We start from the raw sequence: 16,544 nt of genomic DNA, 5'->3' as shown, positions 1-16,544 counted from the left end.
CATCCCTTTCCCTAACCTTGTTATCCCTAACCTTATCTCTAACCCTAACCCTATCCCTAACCCTAACCATTATCACCAACCCTATCTCAAAACTTATCCCTAATCCTACCCCTAGACCCAGCCCTATCCCTAACCCTGTTATCCCTAACCCTATCTCTAACCATAACCCTATCCGTAAGCCTTACCCTAACCCTATTATCCCTAACCCTATCTCTAACCCTATCCCCAACCCTATTATCTCTAACCCTTCCCTAACCCCAACCCTATCCCTAACCATTATCACCAACCCTATCTCAAAACCTATTCCTAACCCTACCCCTAAACCCAGCCCTATCCCTAATCCTGTTTTTCCTAACCCTATCTTTAACCCTATCCCTATCTTTAACATTAAACCCAACTCTAACCCTATTATCCCTAACCCTATATCTAACCCTATTCCTACCCCTAAACCAACCCTATCCCTAACCCTATTGTCCCTAACCCTATCTCTAACCCCAACCCTGCTATCCCTAACCCCCAACCCTATCCCTAACCATTATCACTAACCCTCTCTCAAGCCATATCCCTAACCCTAACCCCAACCCCATCCCTAACCCTGTTATCCCTAACCCAATCTCTAACCCTGACCCTATCTCTAACCCTGCTATCCCTAACCCCCAACTCTATCCCTAACCATTATAACTAACCCTATCTCAAACCCTATCCCTAACCCTAACCCCAACCCTCTCCCTAAACCTGTTAGTCCTAACCCCATCTCTAACCCTAACCCTCTCTCTAACCCTATCCTTAACCCCTAACCCCATTCCTAACCATTATCACCAACCCTATTTCAAAACCTATCCCTAACCCTACCCCTAAACCCAGCCCTATCCCTAATCCTGTTTTTCCTAACCCTATCTTTAACCCTATCCCTATCTCTAACCTTAAACCCAGCCCTAACCCTATATCTAACCCTATTCCTACCCCTATCCCTAATCCTATTATCCCTAACCCTATATCTAACCCTATTCCTACCCCTAACCCCAACCCTATCCCTAACCCTATTGTCCCTAACCCTATCTCTAACCCCAACCCTGCTATCCCTAACCCCCAACCCTATCCCTAACCATTATCACTAACCCTCTCTCAAACCATATCCCTAACCCTAACCCCAACCCCATCCCTAACCCTGTTATCCCTAACCCAATCTCTAACCCTGACCCTATCTCTAACCCTGCTATCCCTAACCCCCAACTCTATCCCTAACCATTATCACCAACCCTATCTCAAACCCTATCCCTAACCCTAACCCCAACCCTCTCCCTAAACCTGTTAGTCCTAACCCCATCTCTAACCCTAACCCTCTCTCTAACCCTATCCTTACCCCTAACCCCATTCCTAACCATTATCACCAACCCTATCTCAAAACCTATCCCTAACCCTACCCCTAAACCCAGCCCTATCCCTAATCCTGTTTTTTCCTAACCCTATCTTTAACCCTATCCCTATCTCTAACCTTAAACCCAGCCCTAACCCTATATCTAACCCTATTCCTACCCCTAACCCTATCCCTAATCCTATTTTCCCTAACCCTATATCTAACCCTATTCCTACCCCTAACCCCAACCCTATCCCTAACCCCATTGTCCCTAACCCTATCTCTAACTCCAACCCTGCTATCCCTGACCCCCAACCCTATCCCTAACCATTATCACTAACCCTCTCTAAAACCCTATCCCTAACCCTAATCAGAACCCTATCCCTAACCCTATCTCTAACCGTATTATCCCTAACCCTATCTCTAACCCTATCCCTTACTCTACCCCTAACCCCAACCCTATCCCTAACCCTATCTCTAACCCTATTATCCCTAACCGTATCTCTAACCCTATTATCCCTTACCCTACCCCTAACCCCAACCCTATCCTTAACCTTTTATCCCTAACCCTATCTCTAACCCCAACCCTATCACTAACCCTGTTATGCCTAACCCTATCTCTAACCCTAACTCTATCGCCAACCCCAACCCTATCCCTAACCATGATCACCAACCCTATCTCAAACCCTATCCTTAACCCTACGCCTAAACCCAACCCTATCCCTAACCCTATTGTTCCTATTCCTATATCTAACCCCAACCCTACCCCTAACCCCCAACCCTATCCTTAACCATTATCAAGTACCCTATCTCAAAACCTATCCCTAACACTACCCCTAAACCCATCCCTTTCCCTAACCTTGTTATCCCTAACCTTTTCTCTAACCCTAACCCTATCCCTAACCCCAACCCTAATCATTATCACCAACCCTATCTCACAACCTATCCCTAATCCTACCCCTAGACCCAGCCCTATTCCTAACCTTGTTATCCCTAACCCTATCTCTAACCATAACCCTATCCCTAAGCCTTACCCTAACCCTATTATCCCTAACCCTGTTACCTCTAACCCTATCTCTAACCCTAACCCTATTATCCCCAACACTATCTCTAACCCTAACAATATCCCTAACCCTTCCCTAACCCCAACCCTATCCCTAACCATTATCACCAACCCTATCTCAAAACCTATCCCTAACCCTACCCCTAAACCCAGCCCTATCCCTAATCCTGTTTTTCCTAACCCTATCTTTAACCCTATCCCTATCTTTAACATTAAACCCAACCCTAACCCTATTATCCCTAACCCTATATCTAACCCTATTCCTACCCCTAACCCCAACCCTATCCCTAACCCTATTGTCCCTAACCCTATTTCTAACCCCAACCCTGCTATCCCTAACCCCCAACCCTATCCCTAACCATTACCACTAACCCTCTCTCAAACCATATCCCTAACCCTAACCCCAACCCCATCCCTAACCCTGTTATCCCTAACCCAATCTCTAACCCTGACCCTATCTCTAACCCTGCTATCCCTAACCCCCAACCTTATCCCTAACCATCACTAACCATTATCACCAACCCTATCTCAAACCCTATCCCTAACCCTAACCCCAACCCTCTCCCTAAACCTGTTAGCCCTAACCCCATCTCTAACCCTAACCCTCTCTCTAACCCTATCCTTACCCCTAACCCCATTCCTTTCCCTTACCATGTTATCCCTTACCCTATCTCTAACCCTGACCCTATTTCTAACCCTATCCCTACCCCTAACCTTAACGGCAACAATAACCCTATTATCCCTAACCCCATTTCTTACCCTAACCCCAACACTATCCCTAACCATTGTCCCTATCCCTAAATCTACCCCTATCCTTTCCCCTAACCCCAACCCTGTCCCTAACCCTATCTCTAATCCTATTATCCCTAACCCTATCTCTAACCCTATTATCCCTAACCCTACCCCTAACCCCAACCCTATCCTTAACCCTTCCCCTAACCCCACCCCTATGCATACCTCTATTATCCCCAACCCTACCTCTAACCCTAACCCTACCCCTAACCCAAACCCTATCCCTAACCATTATCCCTAACCCTATCCCTAACCGTAATCCCTAACCCTATCCCTAACCCTATAATCACTAACCTTAGCCCTTACCCTTCCTATCCCTAACTGGGAAAGCGTGGCTGTTGTGTTTGAATATGGGAATGCTCGTTACCATGAAATCAAAACAAGCATTTATTAAAGCACCCTTTGAAAACAGTGAAACAAAAGTTGAAAGCAAGATCAACTGAGACAGAAAGGTGCATATTGAGGGTTTACATGAAAACAAATTAATTGTAGCTGTCATTGAAATAAAAAGTTGCAAATTCAGGTTATAGATAAGAAAAAAATCCATGTATTTAACCTAATGCCTTGGGAGTTTTGCGCTCAGGAAATAAAAAGAAAATCTAAAACTTATGCGGTGTTGACCAAGCATTCAGGTGCACGGACTCCTGAAATTCGCAAGGAATCGCAGTTACCGGCTTCCATATAGGACTCTTCTGGGATCTCGGGGTTCCCGGCCCACCACACTTCCTCCCTCCCATCCTTTTAACCCCAAAAAGGGTTCGAGCGACCATGCAAGGGAGGAAACGAGACAAGCCCCTAAAGCCCTGGCCGCCGAGTCGGCCATACGTCTCGAACCTGTACTAAGGTGCTCACCTGGACTTCGCGGACAGTCCCAGCAGAAGAGCTTACCCCGTGGGTTAGAGTACTGTTGGTATTTGACAGGGGTGAATTAGAGTCTCTTATAGCTACTGACTGACAGCAAACGATGGAAAATAAAAATACACCGCTGGGATTCGAACCCACTGTCTAACGATCTGATAACCGCGAGCTTAACCTCTCGGCCATCTCGGAGAAGTTACATGTAGTCTTTCATTATAAGAACAAAACAAAACCATTAACAAATGTATTGGCAAGAAGGCAACTGATGTGTCACGCAACGGCACGACGCAATGAAGCCGTCGTGACTTCGCCTCGCTTTGGAAGAGGCTAGAGATTCCGCATCATAACCTACGCAAAATGAAGGATCATTTGCACCGACGCGATTCTGCCTTGGCAAGCTTGCCCCACACTAGCATACAGCCACCGAGGTCTGGCGCCGCCACTGTCCACTCTTGACTGAATTGAAATTTCACAAGAATGCCATGTGGGACACGGGACAGCTGAGATCTTCCTACCACAATCCCTAATTTTACAGAGCTGATTTCGTGGCGGAACGGGAGATTTGTGTTTAATTTTGATGCTCAGCTGTGCAAAGCTTCTTGGAGAGTTCAACTTTCCAAAAAACTGGAAAATCAGATGAAGACGATAAAAATGGGGCAAACCTTTTTTTTACGTTTGCGCAGGTGTGTGTTTCAAAGGGCAAAAAGCTTCTTATTTTTGGAGGCTGTCACATTATTTTTGTGGCCCCTTAGGCCAAAAAAGTGTTCGATTTCCAGTCAGCAAGCGCGTCACCGTAGACCTGGACGTCGACAAATTAAAACATTTTTTTTATTTGGCAAAAAAAGATTTCCAGAAGCTGCCAAACTTGCTAAATTAACTGGAATTCTGCTACTGGGTAATTTTAACATTTTTTCGATGGGGAGTGGCTGAGTAATATATACAGTAAAGGAGTCCCTCTAGTTTCCCATACATTTTAGTCAGGCACTCTTTTTCAGATGACGTAATTTCTTTCAATTTAATTTACATCTGGGAACCAGACAAATGAGGTGGTCTTATGTCCTGTGTACATGTACAAGCTGAAAATGCTTTGGAACAGTAAAAAGGGCGGGGGCTCAGTCTAATTTAATGTTAGTAGCGGCCGGCGTTACCCGCTCATGCAGTCCCGATGGACATCGCGCGTTATACAGGTACAGCATTTCCAGGAAAAAAAAGTGAGGATGAAAAGAAAAACAGCGTCGCTGCACCACTTTTGGAGCCAACTCCTGACCAGAAACTGGAATTTTGGGGGGCCTTAGGCTCCTTATTCAAACCCTCGGCAAGGTACCGACTGTGCTTACTGAAAAATCTGGACAGAAAACAAAACTTTTTTCAACAACACAGAGCCCCTTTTTTTCTTTGAAACTGCTTTAAAAAACACGTGCTTGCCTTGCCGGTCAAATATTCCAAAGAGGACAGATTAAAACAGTGTTTCCGGTGAGGGAAATATAATTTCATTGTAGAATACAATCAGAAATGTCACAAGTTTTTATGACTTGTATGAAACGCGTTTAGCAATTCAAACAGATGTTTTCTGTGTTTGTGTGTGTTGTAATAACTGTTATCTATTACTATAATTATTATTATGATGTTAATTAATGTTGGTACAGCCCCCTTTTATTATCGCGTCATGGTTGTGGATTCCCCGTATAGTGCAGGGTCGTGGCTGCACCCGCCTAACCTCATATCCGTCTCCAATTAAATGAACGGATCATGCATTTCCTTGTTCGCGTTGGGAACCCTCTGACTTCCCTTCAGTAAGGAGGAAACGCATGCATGTACACAGTATTAATGTTGACGCTAAGCTGTATGGCCATGTACAAAGCTTATTTGAAAGGATATCGGTGTTGCCATGACATTTTCGAATTTTCGTGTACGAGGTCCTGCTCAAACCTATGTTGGTTACCGGTACTGCTCCGACCCTTAGATCAGCGCACCTTGTGCACTAAGCTTACTGTTCCCAAACTTATTTATATATAATTATACATGATCCTAAAGTGGATAAAATCCTTAACAACAAGGACTGAAGAACGAAAAATGAGCTGTTACAGATCCACACTACGGGCGTAAATCCCGGTCTGATGGGGTTATATACATGTAACCCCCACTTTTTGACGGGGGGCTATTGAATCCCTCCACACACTTTTTCGTGGTAAGAAAACATTCAGGCGAGTTGTGAAGAGTTTTTCGAACTTCTCAATTACTAAAATGTATTCAGTAGCACTCACAGTAGGAACAATAAAAAAAAAAAAAGGAACGGGATCCATCTTATATCTGTATCATGAACATCTTCCCCTGTATATACATGTAGGGTCATCTGGTGTTAGCACTCCCCCCCCCGCTTTTCAAATTTCCATGGCCGTCCCCCCACAATTCCACAAAGCCTAACCCGATTTTCGGGACTGATTTATGCCACTCATTCACATCAAACTGTGAGCCAAATCAGAAAAACAGCTGACTTATTTTGCGACGATAGAAGATACCATAATGTATTACCATAAGTCGAGAAACAGTATCGTCCATCTTCAGCCTGTGAGTCATTCTTTTTTATCTAACAAACTTTTCCTGCAGTGTGTACACAACTTTAACTGCTCGAAGAGAGTACACAAGTAGTGGGGGGACTATCCAGCACACTTTGACCTTTGACCTAGAAAAGGGAAAAGGTCATAAATATGCATAAGTATAATAATAAGATATTGGTATGAATAGGAATGAGGTGTAGGGTGAAAAATTAGAGCACAGAATGACCTTGGGTAAGGGATAGGCATGGGATAAGGTCAGAAAGTCTGGCACAGGTTGACATTGACTGTAGAGGGTGAATATTCGAGATATGAATATGAACATAGTGGGTTAAAAACTTTTGGTACAATTTGACCTTGCTGATAATAAAAAATAGTGGATGAGTCATACAGTGTGTGATGGTATACGGACTGGCCCACCAGGCAATCCTAAGGGGTAATAAGGAGTAGGAAGCGATAATCCCTACACAATAGACAGCTCGTGCCGCCGGTTAATGAGAGAGATAATCTCTAGATAGTAGACTGTACGTAGTGGCTGAGCTGTGTCGGCGGACTATTGTGTTAATGATTACATTGTGTACGTTGGAAGTGAGCGTTGGTCTGACTTAACCCAGGGAGAGAGGGCGCCCACATGCCAGCGGTCTTTGGGTTTGGCTTACTATGGCTACCGAGATTCGATCGATACGATATTGTCCCTATCTGAATTTTTAATCCTTTGAACTAGAGTGTTTTACGTCTCGTTACCCTGTACATGTATACGTTTCACAAATTCAGTCAGAGCGGAGCGTTACTGTTGTTCGTTATTGCGGAACCTAAATGTAAAATACAGCATTATATAAAATTAAGAATTCTGGGGGTGGCATGACGTCAGTTGGGATTTTTAATACGTAGCAAAGGGGTAAATGTATTCGTCGTGCTGTGGAATATTGTGCAGAAGTTCCGGCCAATATCCGACCTGAAAATTATCATTCGATAGTCATACCGATAAGTATAACACAAAACAAATTCAATGGACTTCACATATTGGTTTCTGGAAGGTTTGTACTGGTACCGTTTTATTTCCCGTTGTTCATCATTGATTTTTTACAATAATTATCTTAGTAATTTTAAGAATTACTACAAGGGTGATTACCGGAAGTTTGTTAACTTTGAAATCAGAGTTATTACATGTATTCATTATTTTTGGAGCAATTTGTCTCTACAGACTGCTATCTTTTAGGCATGCTCCTCTTCGTCATGAAACAGTCCGGCAAATTTTTCAGCATGTTTAGGCAAAACTCTATTCAAGGCTTTGTTGACGTCCATGCCTTTATCAAGTTTTCCATCGAGATCATCCACAATGTCCTTGTGAGTTTCATTTTCCCTCAAATATAGGTAACTTGACAGGAACTCCTTATAGTTGTCGAAAAAGTCTTGTTTGACGGCCCAGAGGGTCTTTCTGTTTGCCTTCTGCCTGGCTTGATCTTCATCCATGCCTTCGTTGACGTACTTGTCATATTTTTCATCCCTCATCTCCCTATGTGTTTCTCTAGCTTCAGCCAGCCAATCTTGGTAGGCGGCATTGTCTTCCAAATCTGAACTGTCTTCATCTGAGGTTTCGTCATCGACCTCCTCAACAGAGTCCGAGTTTTCGTCAGCTTCATTCATGCCTGATTCCTCCTCAACGTGGATATTTTCTGTGCCTATCTAGATTAAACTTCCGTCCAAAGCATTTGTCACACTAGTGACAAGCATATGGCTTGGCAGTATAAATACCATTCATGTTGACTCTGCGAAGGATGACCTTTAAATGACACGAAACAAGTGAAAGCGTTCCATATATCCTAAATATACACGTATTTACTACTTCTGATTTGCATATTTCATTGTTTATTTTTTCATTGTTTTATTGTTCAAATTGGTCTTTTTATCGCTCAAACCACTCTATGCATTGCTTGTTTACTCGTTTTATTACTCTTTTACTCTTTTCATTGTTCAAATTTTTCTTTTTATCGTTCAAATTTTTTTTTGAGGTGTAAATTGATCTTTTCATTGTTAAAATATATTCTTTTCATTGCTAAAACGGATCTTCTATTTTTATTGTTCAAAACAAACTTCATATTTTTCAATTGGTCTTTTTATTGCAAAGGGAAGAAAACGCCAAGCCTACACAGTCCAATGAGATTACCAATGAGATGTGAGCAATGAAAATGAAAAACTTCATATTTTTCATTTTCATTGCTCAAATCTCATCTCGGTAGCCATAGTAAGCCAAACCCAGAGACCGCTAGCATGTGGGCGCCCTCTCTTCCTGGGTTAAGTCAGACCAACGCTCACTTCCAACGTACACAATGTAATCATTAACACAATAGTCCGCCGACACAGCTCAGCCACTACGTACAGTCTATTATCTAGAGATTATCTCTCTCATTAACCGGCGGCACGAGCTGTCTATTGTGTAGGGATTATCGCTTCCTACTCCTTATTACCCCTTAGGATTACCTGGTGGGCCAGTCCGTATACCATCACACACTGTATGACTCATCCACTATTTTTTTATTATCAGCAAGGCCAAATTGTACCAAAAGTTTTTAACCCACTATGTTCATATTCATATCTCCAATATTCACCCTCTACAGTCAAGGTCAACCTGTGCCGGTGTTAAAAACACCGCTGTGACCTGGGTTTGATCCTGCCTGGGACACGTGGATTGGGTTTTTAGACTTAACCTGATTTTGTGGGTTTTCGCCAGAATATTCCTCTTGACTTTTCCTCCCCCACAAACACTGTAATGCCTTCTCCCTACACAATCACTGATAAGCACACCCCCATTCTATGAATGGAAGAGGAACATACACAGCACTGTCCAAGTATCTGCCCAATGTGGAGCTGTGGTCGTAAAACTCTTGGGGGTCACACAGTCACTGTTTAGATGAAGGATTACAACAGATAAAAGGGCCGACCACAAGGCAGTTAGAAAAGCAGTTTTCTCAGAGGAGTTTCTAGTGGAGGTTACCCGTAATGATGTGCTTCTCTAGATTAAACTTCCGTCCGAAGCATTTGTCACACTGGTGACAAGCATATGGCTTGGCAGTATAAATACCATTCATGTTGACTCTGCGAAGGATGACCTTTAAATGACATGAAACAAGTGAAAGCGTTCCATATATCCTAAATATACACGTATTTAATACTTCTGATTTGCATATTTCATTGTTTATTTTTTTCATTGTTTTATTATTCAAATTGGTCTTTTTATCGCTCAAACTACTCTATGCATTACTCGTTTTATTACTCTTTTCATTGTCCAAATTTTTCTTTTTATTGTTCAAATTTTTTGAGGTTTAAATTGATCTTTTCATTGTTAAAATATATTCTTTTCATTGCTCAAACGGATCTTCTATTTTTATTGTTCAAAACAAACTTCATATTTTTCAATTGGTCTTTTTATTGCAGAGGGAAGAAAACGCCAAGCCTACACAGTCCAATGAGATTACCAATGAGATGTGAGCAATGAAAATGAAAAACTTCATATTTTTTTTTACTTTCTGACCTTATCCTATGCCTATCCCTTGCTTAAGGTCATTCTGTGCTCTAATTTTTCACCCTACACCTCATTCCTATTCATATCAATATCATATTATTATTATACTTATGCATATTTATGACCTTTTCCCTTTTCTAGGTCAAAGGTCAAAGTGTGCTGGATAGTCCCCCCCACTACTTACACATTTTGATAAACTGAGTTAGGAACATTGATCACCTCTAATAGACAGTTGTGTTTATAATAAAGACGCAAGGTTAAGCATTTTGAATAAAAGGTCCTTCAACAAAATAATAGATTGAAAGGATATTAAGACTAATAATAAGCCTTCTACTTAAAAAACACTGCACTTATATAATTATTTTGTGTGCATAATTGCAACAGAAGCATTGTTAGAAACTGAAACATGAAGACTTATCTGAAAATTGTCTAGAAGATATGTTCCATGCATCATGACAACACTTTTCGTAAAAAGACCCGAAACATTTCATTAATCTTTTGCAGTATTTCATAAATTGGAATTATAGCAATGCTAAAATCTACATGACACGAGTGAATAGGAAACTACTCGTACGCGTTTTGTTACATGTCCAGCTTGTGGAAAATGAAGACAAAATAACATTACGATTTAGGGCAGTGTCGTTTGCTAATGGCAGTCATTCTAATTCTATAAAGTGCTCTACAGGCAGTACATGTAATTTATTGTACTATACAGTACATTGAACATTGCTTGGATAATCACATCCACCAACTTGCCCATTCCAGTACAGGTCTCCACAACTGAACCGGTACGTCTTGCCACCGGCGCAGTGGTAGTAACCGGCACAGTCAGAGGGATCCCCGTAATAACCGTGCTCTCGTCCGTCACACGAGAAGACTTCATTCCGGTCGCACTTGACATTACGAGGCCAGTCACATGAGTTAATGTGGGAATTCCACAAGAGACCATCCTGGCAGGACGTTAGATATGTGAAACCGTTTGCGCATTGGTAGAATTTACTGCAGTCCGCTGGGTCAGCGTAATGACCGTCGGCTCGGTCATCGCAGAACAGGGGGGTGTCTGGGGCGTTGCACTGGACGTTTCCGGGATAGTTGCAAGTATACGTTTGGGGGTCGAAGTACAAGCCTGTACCACACGGAAGATAGCTTGCAACTCCTTGGTTGCAGATGTAGTACATCCTGCAACTGTTGGGATCTGCGTAATATCCATTGGGCTTATCCCGACACGTGAAGGTACCGGCATCTGGTGAGTGGGTTCGTGAGGATGCGTTAGTGGCTGGGGCGTCTGTGGACAGTGCGTTGGTGGCCAGTGCATCGGTGATTCTTGCGTCGGTGGCCGGTGTGTCGGTAGCCGATATCTCGGTGGCCGGTACGTTGGTGGCCGGGGCGTTGGTAGCTGGCGCGTCCGTGGCTGGTGGGTCAGTGACCAGCTCATCGGTGGCTGGTGAAGAGGTGGCATCTGTTTGCAGGTTCGAAGCAAATTAAGTAAAATACACAACTGAAGGACACTAATCAAGAAAAGTAGGATAAAAAGAAATAAATATACAGAACCAGTCTAATCGGCACATGTGATTACATTTGGCACATAAAACTTTTACACAATTTTACTGTTTGGGCTGATTTAACGAAGAATTTTAGTCAATTTGTATTCTGCCTAGCATATTTATTAGGCAGAATGGCACTACTGCACCAGAAAGAATACAGACGGTAGCATGTATGTAATGGACCTCCCCAATATTGCAAACCAGTTCTGTCTACATGCACTGTGCAGGGATGTACATGTATGTAGACCTACCAAATGCAAGCCTACGGTTGATGGCTTTCATCAGCGGCCAAGTCTCGCCGCAGTCCCCGTTGAAATCGTCTAAATCAATGGCCCACACCATGGCGCCACCCAAGCCTTTCTCCTTCAAAAAGTCAACCTTTGAAAAAAAGAAAAAAGGTCTGTATTCAACAACCATAATAACATAATCATAATAATTTTAATAGGCCTACTTCTGCATGCCAAGGGTGCCCTCCTCAGTAACACTATTATTAGACTGGTACATACATGTACATTCACGTGTGTTTGTACCTACTTTGACACGTATGCTCCTTTTATCGTCATAACCAACCCATTGGTTACCATGGAAAGCATAAGGAACCCGGCGCCTCTCATCCCATACCCGTGTCAGCTGGCCATCTTGGAGTTTGTTGCAAATCTGGGACAGGTTTTAAAAATAAAATCACAAACAATGATTAGAGTTTTTTTAGTGAACCCTCATTGTTTCTACATTCATTGCCAAATGGAGCACTTTGTTAAATTAGACTTAGCAAATTTTGGTTTTGTGTGTGTATGGGGGTGTTCCTTTTTTTTTTAGGGTGTTTTGGTGCTTGCTTTTCCCATTGTGTTTTTTTTTCCGGGGGAGGGTGGTGGGGGTGTTTGTTTGTTCAGGTGTTTGTTGGGGTGTTTGTTTGTTTGTTTGTTGGGTTGTTTGTTTGTTTGTTTGTTGGGGTTGTTGGGTTGTTTGTTGGGGTGTTGGGGTGTTTGTTTGTTTGTTGGGTTGTTTGTTGGGTTGTTTGTTTGTTTGTTTATTTATTTGTTTGTTTTTCATTACCTCATAATAAGATAGGAAGCCATCTTCTCGTGTTGAAGCTCCTGGAGTACCCGGTCCGCTAACGGGAGCGCCAATGCCCGTCTGCTGCCCCCTCAATGTGAACGAGCGGCCGTAAAGACCCATACCCAGAACAAGCTTGGAGGGCGGTGTTCCTCCCTCTAGCCAAATATCAACAGCATTGGACTGGTGAGAAAAGAAAAGATTGAAATTAACTGAGACTGAGCCTTACACCCTTACCAAATGCAGCTTTGAAACAGGGTATCTCTGCTGAAGGGCAGATTATTCTTTCCTGAATGTGACAGGGTGTGTCGGGAGAGATGGACAGATAATTTGTGACACGATTCAGGGAGTGTAACCTCGTCAATTCCCTCTCACCGTATGACGCTTTATCTAGTGGAGGATCCTCCCAGTAGAGATTTTTCAGTCAAGTGATTTTTGATTGTCAGCGTTCAGTATACTCAGATGTACATGGAAAGATGTGCAATCAGGATTCTGGGGTGCATGCAATAAAGCCTGGAAGTAAAGGTCATGCAGCGAGCTTCTGGAATACTCGCGCGGTCCGCCTGTGGGGTTTTTACATTCGGCCGTCCAATCACGTTCGATAATTTTTGGAAAAATAATTCCTAACTGAAACCACGCCATGAAACACTCATGTTGGAATTTTACCTTTGTCTTCCTCAACTAATATTTAGTGAAAGTCACCTGGAGATGGGTAAAAAAATGAATTCCATCAACGACCTTCATTCCAGCGATATTGTACCTGGGTCTCCTTGCACATTTGCTTTCACTCCCATTACACACGTGAAAACGAAATTGTAAAACGCTGAAAAGATTTACCTAACTGCAGTCGATGGGTTCCAGATTCCGTTGATTTAACGTAAGGCAGTTGTTGTCCGCAAAGGTTAAATAAATAGTAAAATCTTTCGTAAAAATAGATTGTTGCTTTGAGTTTATTACCTTATAAATTAAAAAAGGCTGTAAAATATTTTGGTGTTTCTATTTCGGCTTTTACCGACAGACTTCCATAAAATTTCAAACCGTAAATGTTAATCTGCGTACGAGATCGCCGCATTGGACTGTTCTTCATAGTAGATTTTCGGTGCGATGGGTAAATTTTTGGCAGGATATTTCTCTTTTATGCGAGTTAATTTTTCAGTTTCTAAAAAGTGATATACTAGCAAATATTTTCCAAAGCCTTTTTTCCAAGTTGGATTTTGTAAGAAGTAACTAAAAAAACGAAAGAAATATTACAAATTCTAAAATCTTTGCACGTTATTTTTCCTATCCGAGTGTTCAGAAAGCGCGCCATGAGGGGTCAACTTTCAGGCTCTATTGCCAAAAGAAAGACGTTGATTCGGAAATGCGTACGCCGCCGCGGATGTGGAACGATCGCTGACCTGATGTCTTTGCCCATCAACTGACATCACGTGAAAAACCTATGTACACTGTATTATTAAACGTCCACTGTTAAAAACTCTAATCGAAGCATTTTTGGCCACAAAAACAGTTGACATAACAGAAAATTATATCTCCCTTTTGAGTGTACTAATTTTTTAGCACATTATTAATGATAAAGTCAAAGTAAAATCATTACATTGACAATGGACTGGTAGCTAAAATTGATTGGCTAAGCAACTTGTTCAAGACGTACCACGGTGAGGAGCAGGTTGTTCCCGACATCTGAATCACCTGGGTACAAGGCTGTGTGGTGACCAGTAGTGGTTTCCCAGGAGCCGTGCAAGTCGTAGGCCATCAAGTTGATGAAATCGAAAGAACTGGGTAGGGTCAATTTAATAGCAAAACATGCGAGAACAAGTTAGAGCCCCTGAAGGACCTTCTTTTGCACGAGGAACAAGACACGAATGAATACGAAACAAGAGAATGTGCAGACGGAAAAAGGTGATCAGATAAAAAACAACAATGCGATTACAGATCAGAGCGTACAAGTTTCATTAAAGAAACAATCTACATTTTGGGTAAGGTACCCCCTCCCCGCTTTTTCAACGTCTGGTAACACTTTTACTGCTCACCGTGCATCCCCATAACGTCGACACGAACCCATACGCGTCTATCAAACTTAAAGGCCCTGACTATACCTTCAACCTTCTTTAAGTAAAATTTTCTAAGTAGAAAATAACTTGGGGAAAGCTCACCTTGAAATAGCAGAAATTTCATAGCCGTTTGCGATGTACGAGGGACCGGCCGCACAAGCCGATGAGAGCAGGAGGCGTTCTCTCCCCGTCTGCGCTGCCTCCTCTTCAAACGCTGCGCGGAGTTCCTGTTTAGTGAAAAATATAACAAAAGTACAAGTGATTACAAACTTTGTGTTTTGTCGTCTTCAGAAGTTTAGCAGATGTGAAATAAATGCTGAAATAAAGGCAAAAACTTGGAACGCTGCATCAAAATGTTTGGAAATATGTATTGCTTTAGCTCTGAGGGCCACGAACCTGAACAAGTAGCGTAAATCGTTGCTTGTCGATAGCCGGACTACCTCTGTTGATCGCCCCGGGAAACTCCCAATCCAGATCTAGTCCGTCGAAGTTCCTCTGCCGGAGAAACTGAATGGCATCTTGAATGAACACCTGCCGTCGTTCGGCCGTCTCGGCCATGTAGGTGAAATATGCTACCCCGTGGGACCAACCGCCCACCGCCAGCAGCGTTTTCAGCGCCGGGTTGGTCTGCTTCAGGTTGTTCACGGCTTCGTAGTTGCCGACCATGTAGTCCGTGGACTCGTCGTTCCATTCGTACGGCTCTAGACGGTTGGTGCTGGAGTCGCTGAGTTTGGCGAAGGCGAAAATGATGTGGGTGCAGAGACTGGGGTCCATGTTGGCGGCGACAAACCGAGCCGACCCTGGCCGGTACTGTGCCCAGTTGGTGAAGTAACACACCACACGATAGTCATGATTTTCTGGGGGAAAAGTAAGAGTTATACTTGATTTTTTTCAAATACAGAACTAGTAGAATCTGGGAATCTGCTTTGATTTTATTCTCAACTTTTTAAACCATTCACTTTACCTCAAACAGGCTAGTTTTTTTTTTCTTGCTAAAGCATCCCACTCGCAAAAAGTGAAGTTGAAGCGACTTAACACATCGTGAATTGACCTCATAGGAGTCAGTCAGGAATTATTGGTCATTCTTACCTGTGTTCACATTCCTGAATGGTGGCATTGCGTCCACACACAAAGCCAGCAGGACAGCTGACAAGCACAGCTGCATCATTCTAGACATCTTCTGGTAGTACCGGGTGAGAAACAGACTAGATCGCAACAAAAAACTGTTTATTAGCCCAAAGAAAGATCCAAACTTCTCAAAATAAACTTGCCAATTTCGCACACACTTTATAGTGACGCGTTTTGTTGTAAAGTAAACAGACTCCGAAGACAAAGTTGCATTGAGGCTGAACGAAGTTCCCACTCGTATTTATAGGGACTCGTGTCGTTGATTTCCACAACAGCCTATTGTTGCAATTGACTTCGTGCGTCATTTTTCCAGGAAATGATGTGATGATAATGTCTCATCAGTATTTATTTAGGATTTTCATCCTCCGCTGACGTCACACCATTGATCACTGTGCGCTCTTTCAGTGAAGCAATCGACCGTTCCTCTCGAGCCCTTTGTTGTTTGGATTTGGGATCACAATCACTGATGTCTGTTGACTGAGTAGCCCGTATGAGGTTGCTACAGCTCAGTGGTGTAGCTAGGATTTTACTGGGGGGGGGCACGCAGGGGCACCAGTATCTTATGGGGGAGGCACCAGCTTTCAGTCGTGTGGGTGTTTGGGGGGGCAAGTTTTTGTTAG

At 42.8% G+C, this 16,544-nt stretch overlaps 1 protein-coding gene across 1 annotated transcript; it reads right to left on the bottom strand.

The window, feature by feature from the left end:
- Positions 1–9,769: 9,769 nt before the first annotated feature.
- On the bottom strand, positions 9,770–16,274 carry LOC110988494 (chitinase-3-like protein 1). Its single transcript, XM_087135279.1, has 8 exons — positions 15,886–16,274; positions 15,193–15,653; positions 14,899–15,023; positions 14,397–14,520; positions 12,746–12,928; positions 12,227–12,349; positions 11,944–12,070; positions 9,770–11,607 (listed from the first exon to the last, which is right to left on the bottom strand). Exons 1-8 carry the CDS (start codon positions 15,971–15,973, stop codon positions 10,856–10,858), a joined length of 1,983 nt encoding a protein of 660 aa, XP_086991405.1. The 5' UTR covers positions 15,974–16,274; the 3' UTR covers positions 9,770–10,855.
- Between the last annotated feature and the right edge of the window lie 270 nt (positions 16,275–16,544).

The sequence above is a fragment of the Acanthaster planci genome, linkage group LG01 (genome assembly GCF_054643075.1).
Source record: "Acanthaster planci isolate LZ-2023a linkage group LG01, COTS_SCS, whole genome shotgun sequence".
NCBI lineage: Eukaryota > Metazoa > Echinodermata > Asteroidea > Valvatida > Acanthasteridae > Acanthaster > Acanthaster planci.
Note: the sequence above shows the minus strand (reverse complement) of the source record. Positions and strands in the feature narration are given on the sequence as shown.

Excerpts from the sequence above, each read along its gene's own strand:
- LOC110988494 (XM_087135279.1), bottom strand. The coding sequence starts at position 15,973 with ATGTCTAGAATGATGCAGCTGTGCTTGTCAGCTGTCCTGCTGGCTTTG. Across the intron at positions 15,654-15,885 it reads ATTCAGGAATGTGAACACAG|AAAATCATGACTATCGTGTG; the intron begins GTAAGAATGACC and ends CTTTTCCCCCAG. Across the intron at positions 12,929-14,396 it reads ACAACCTGCTCCTCACCGTG|TCCAATGCTGTTGATATTTG; the intron begins GTACGTCTTGAA and ends TTTTCTCACCAG.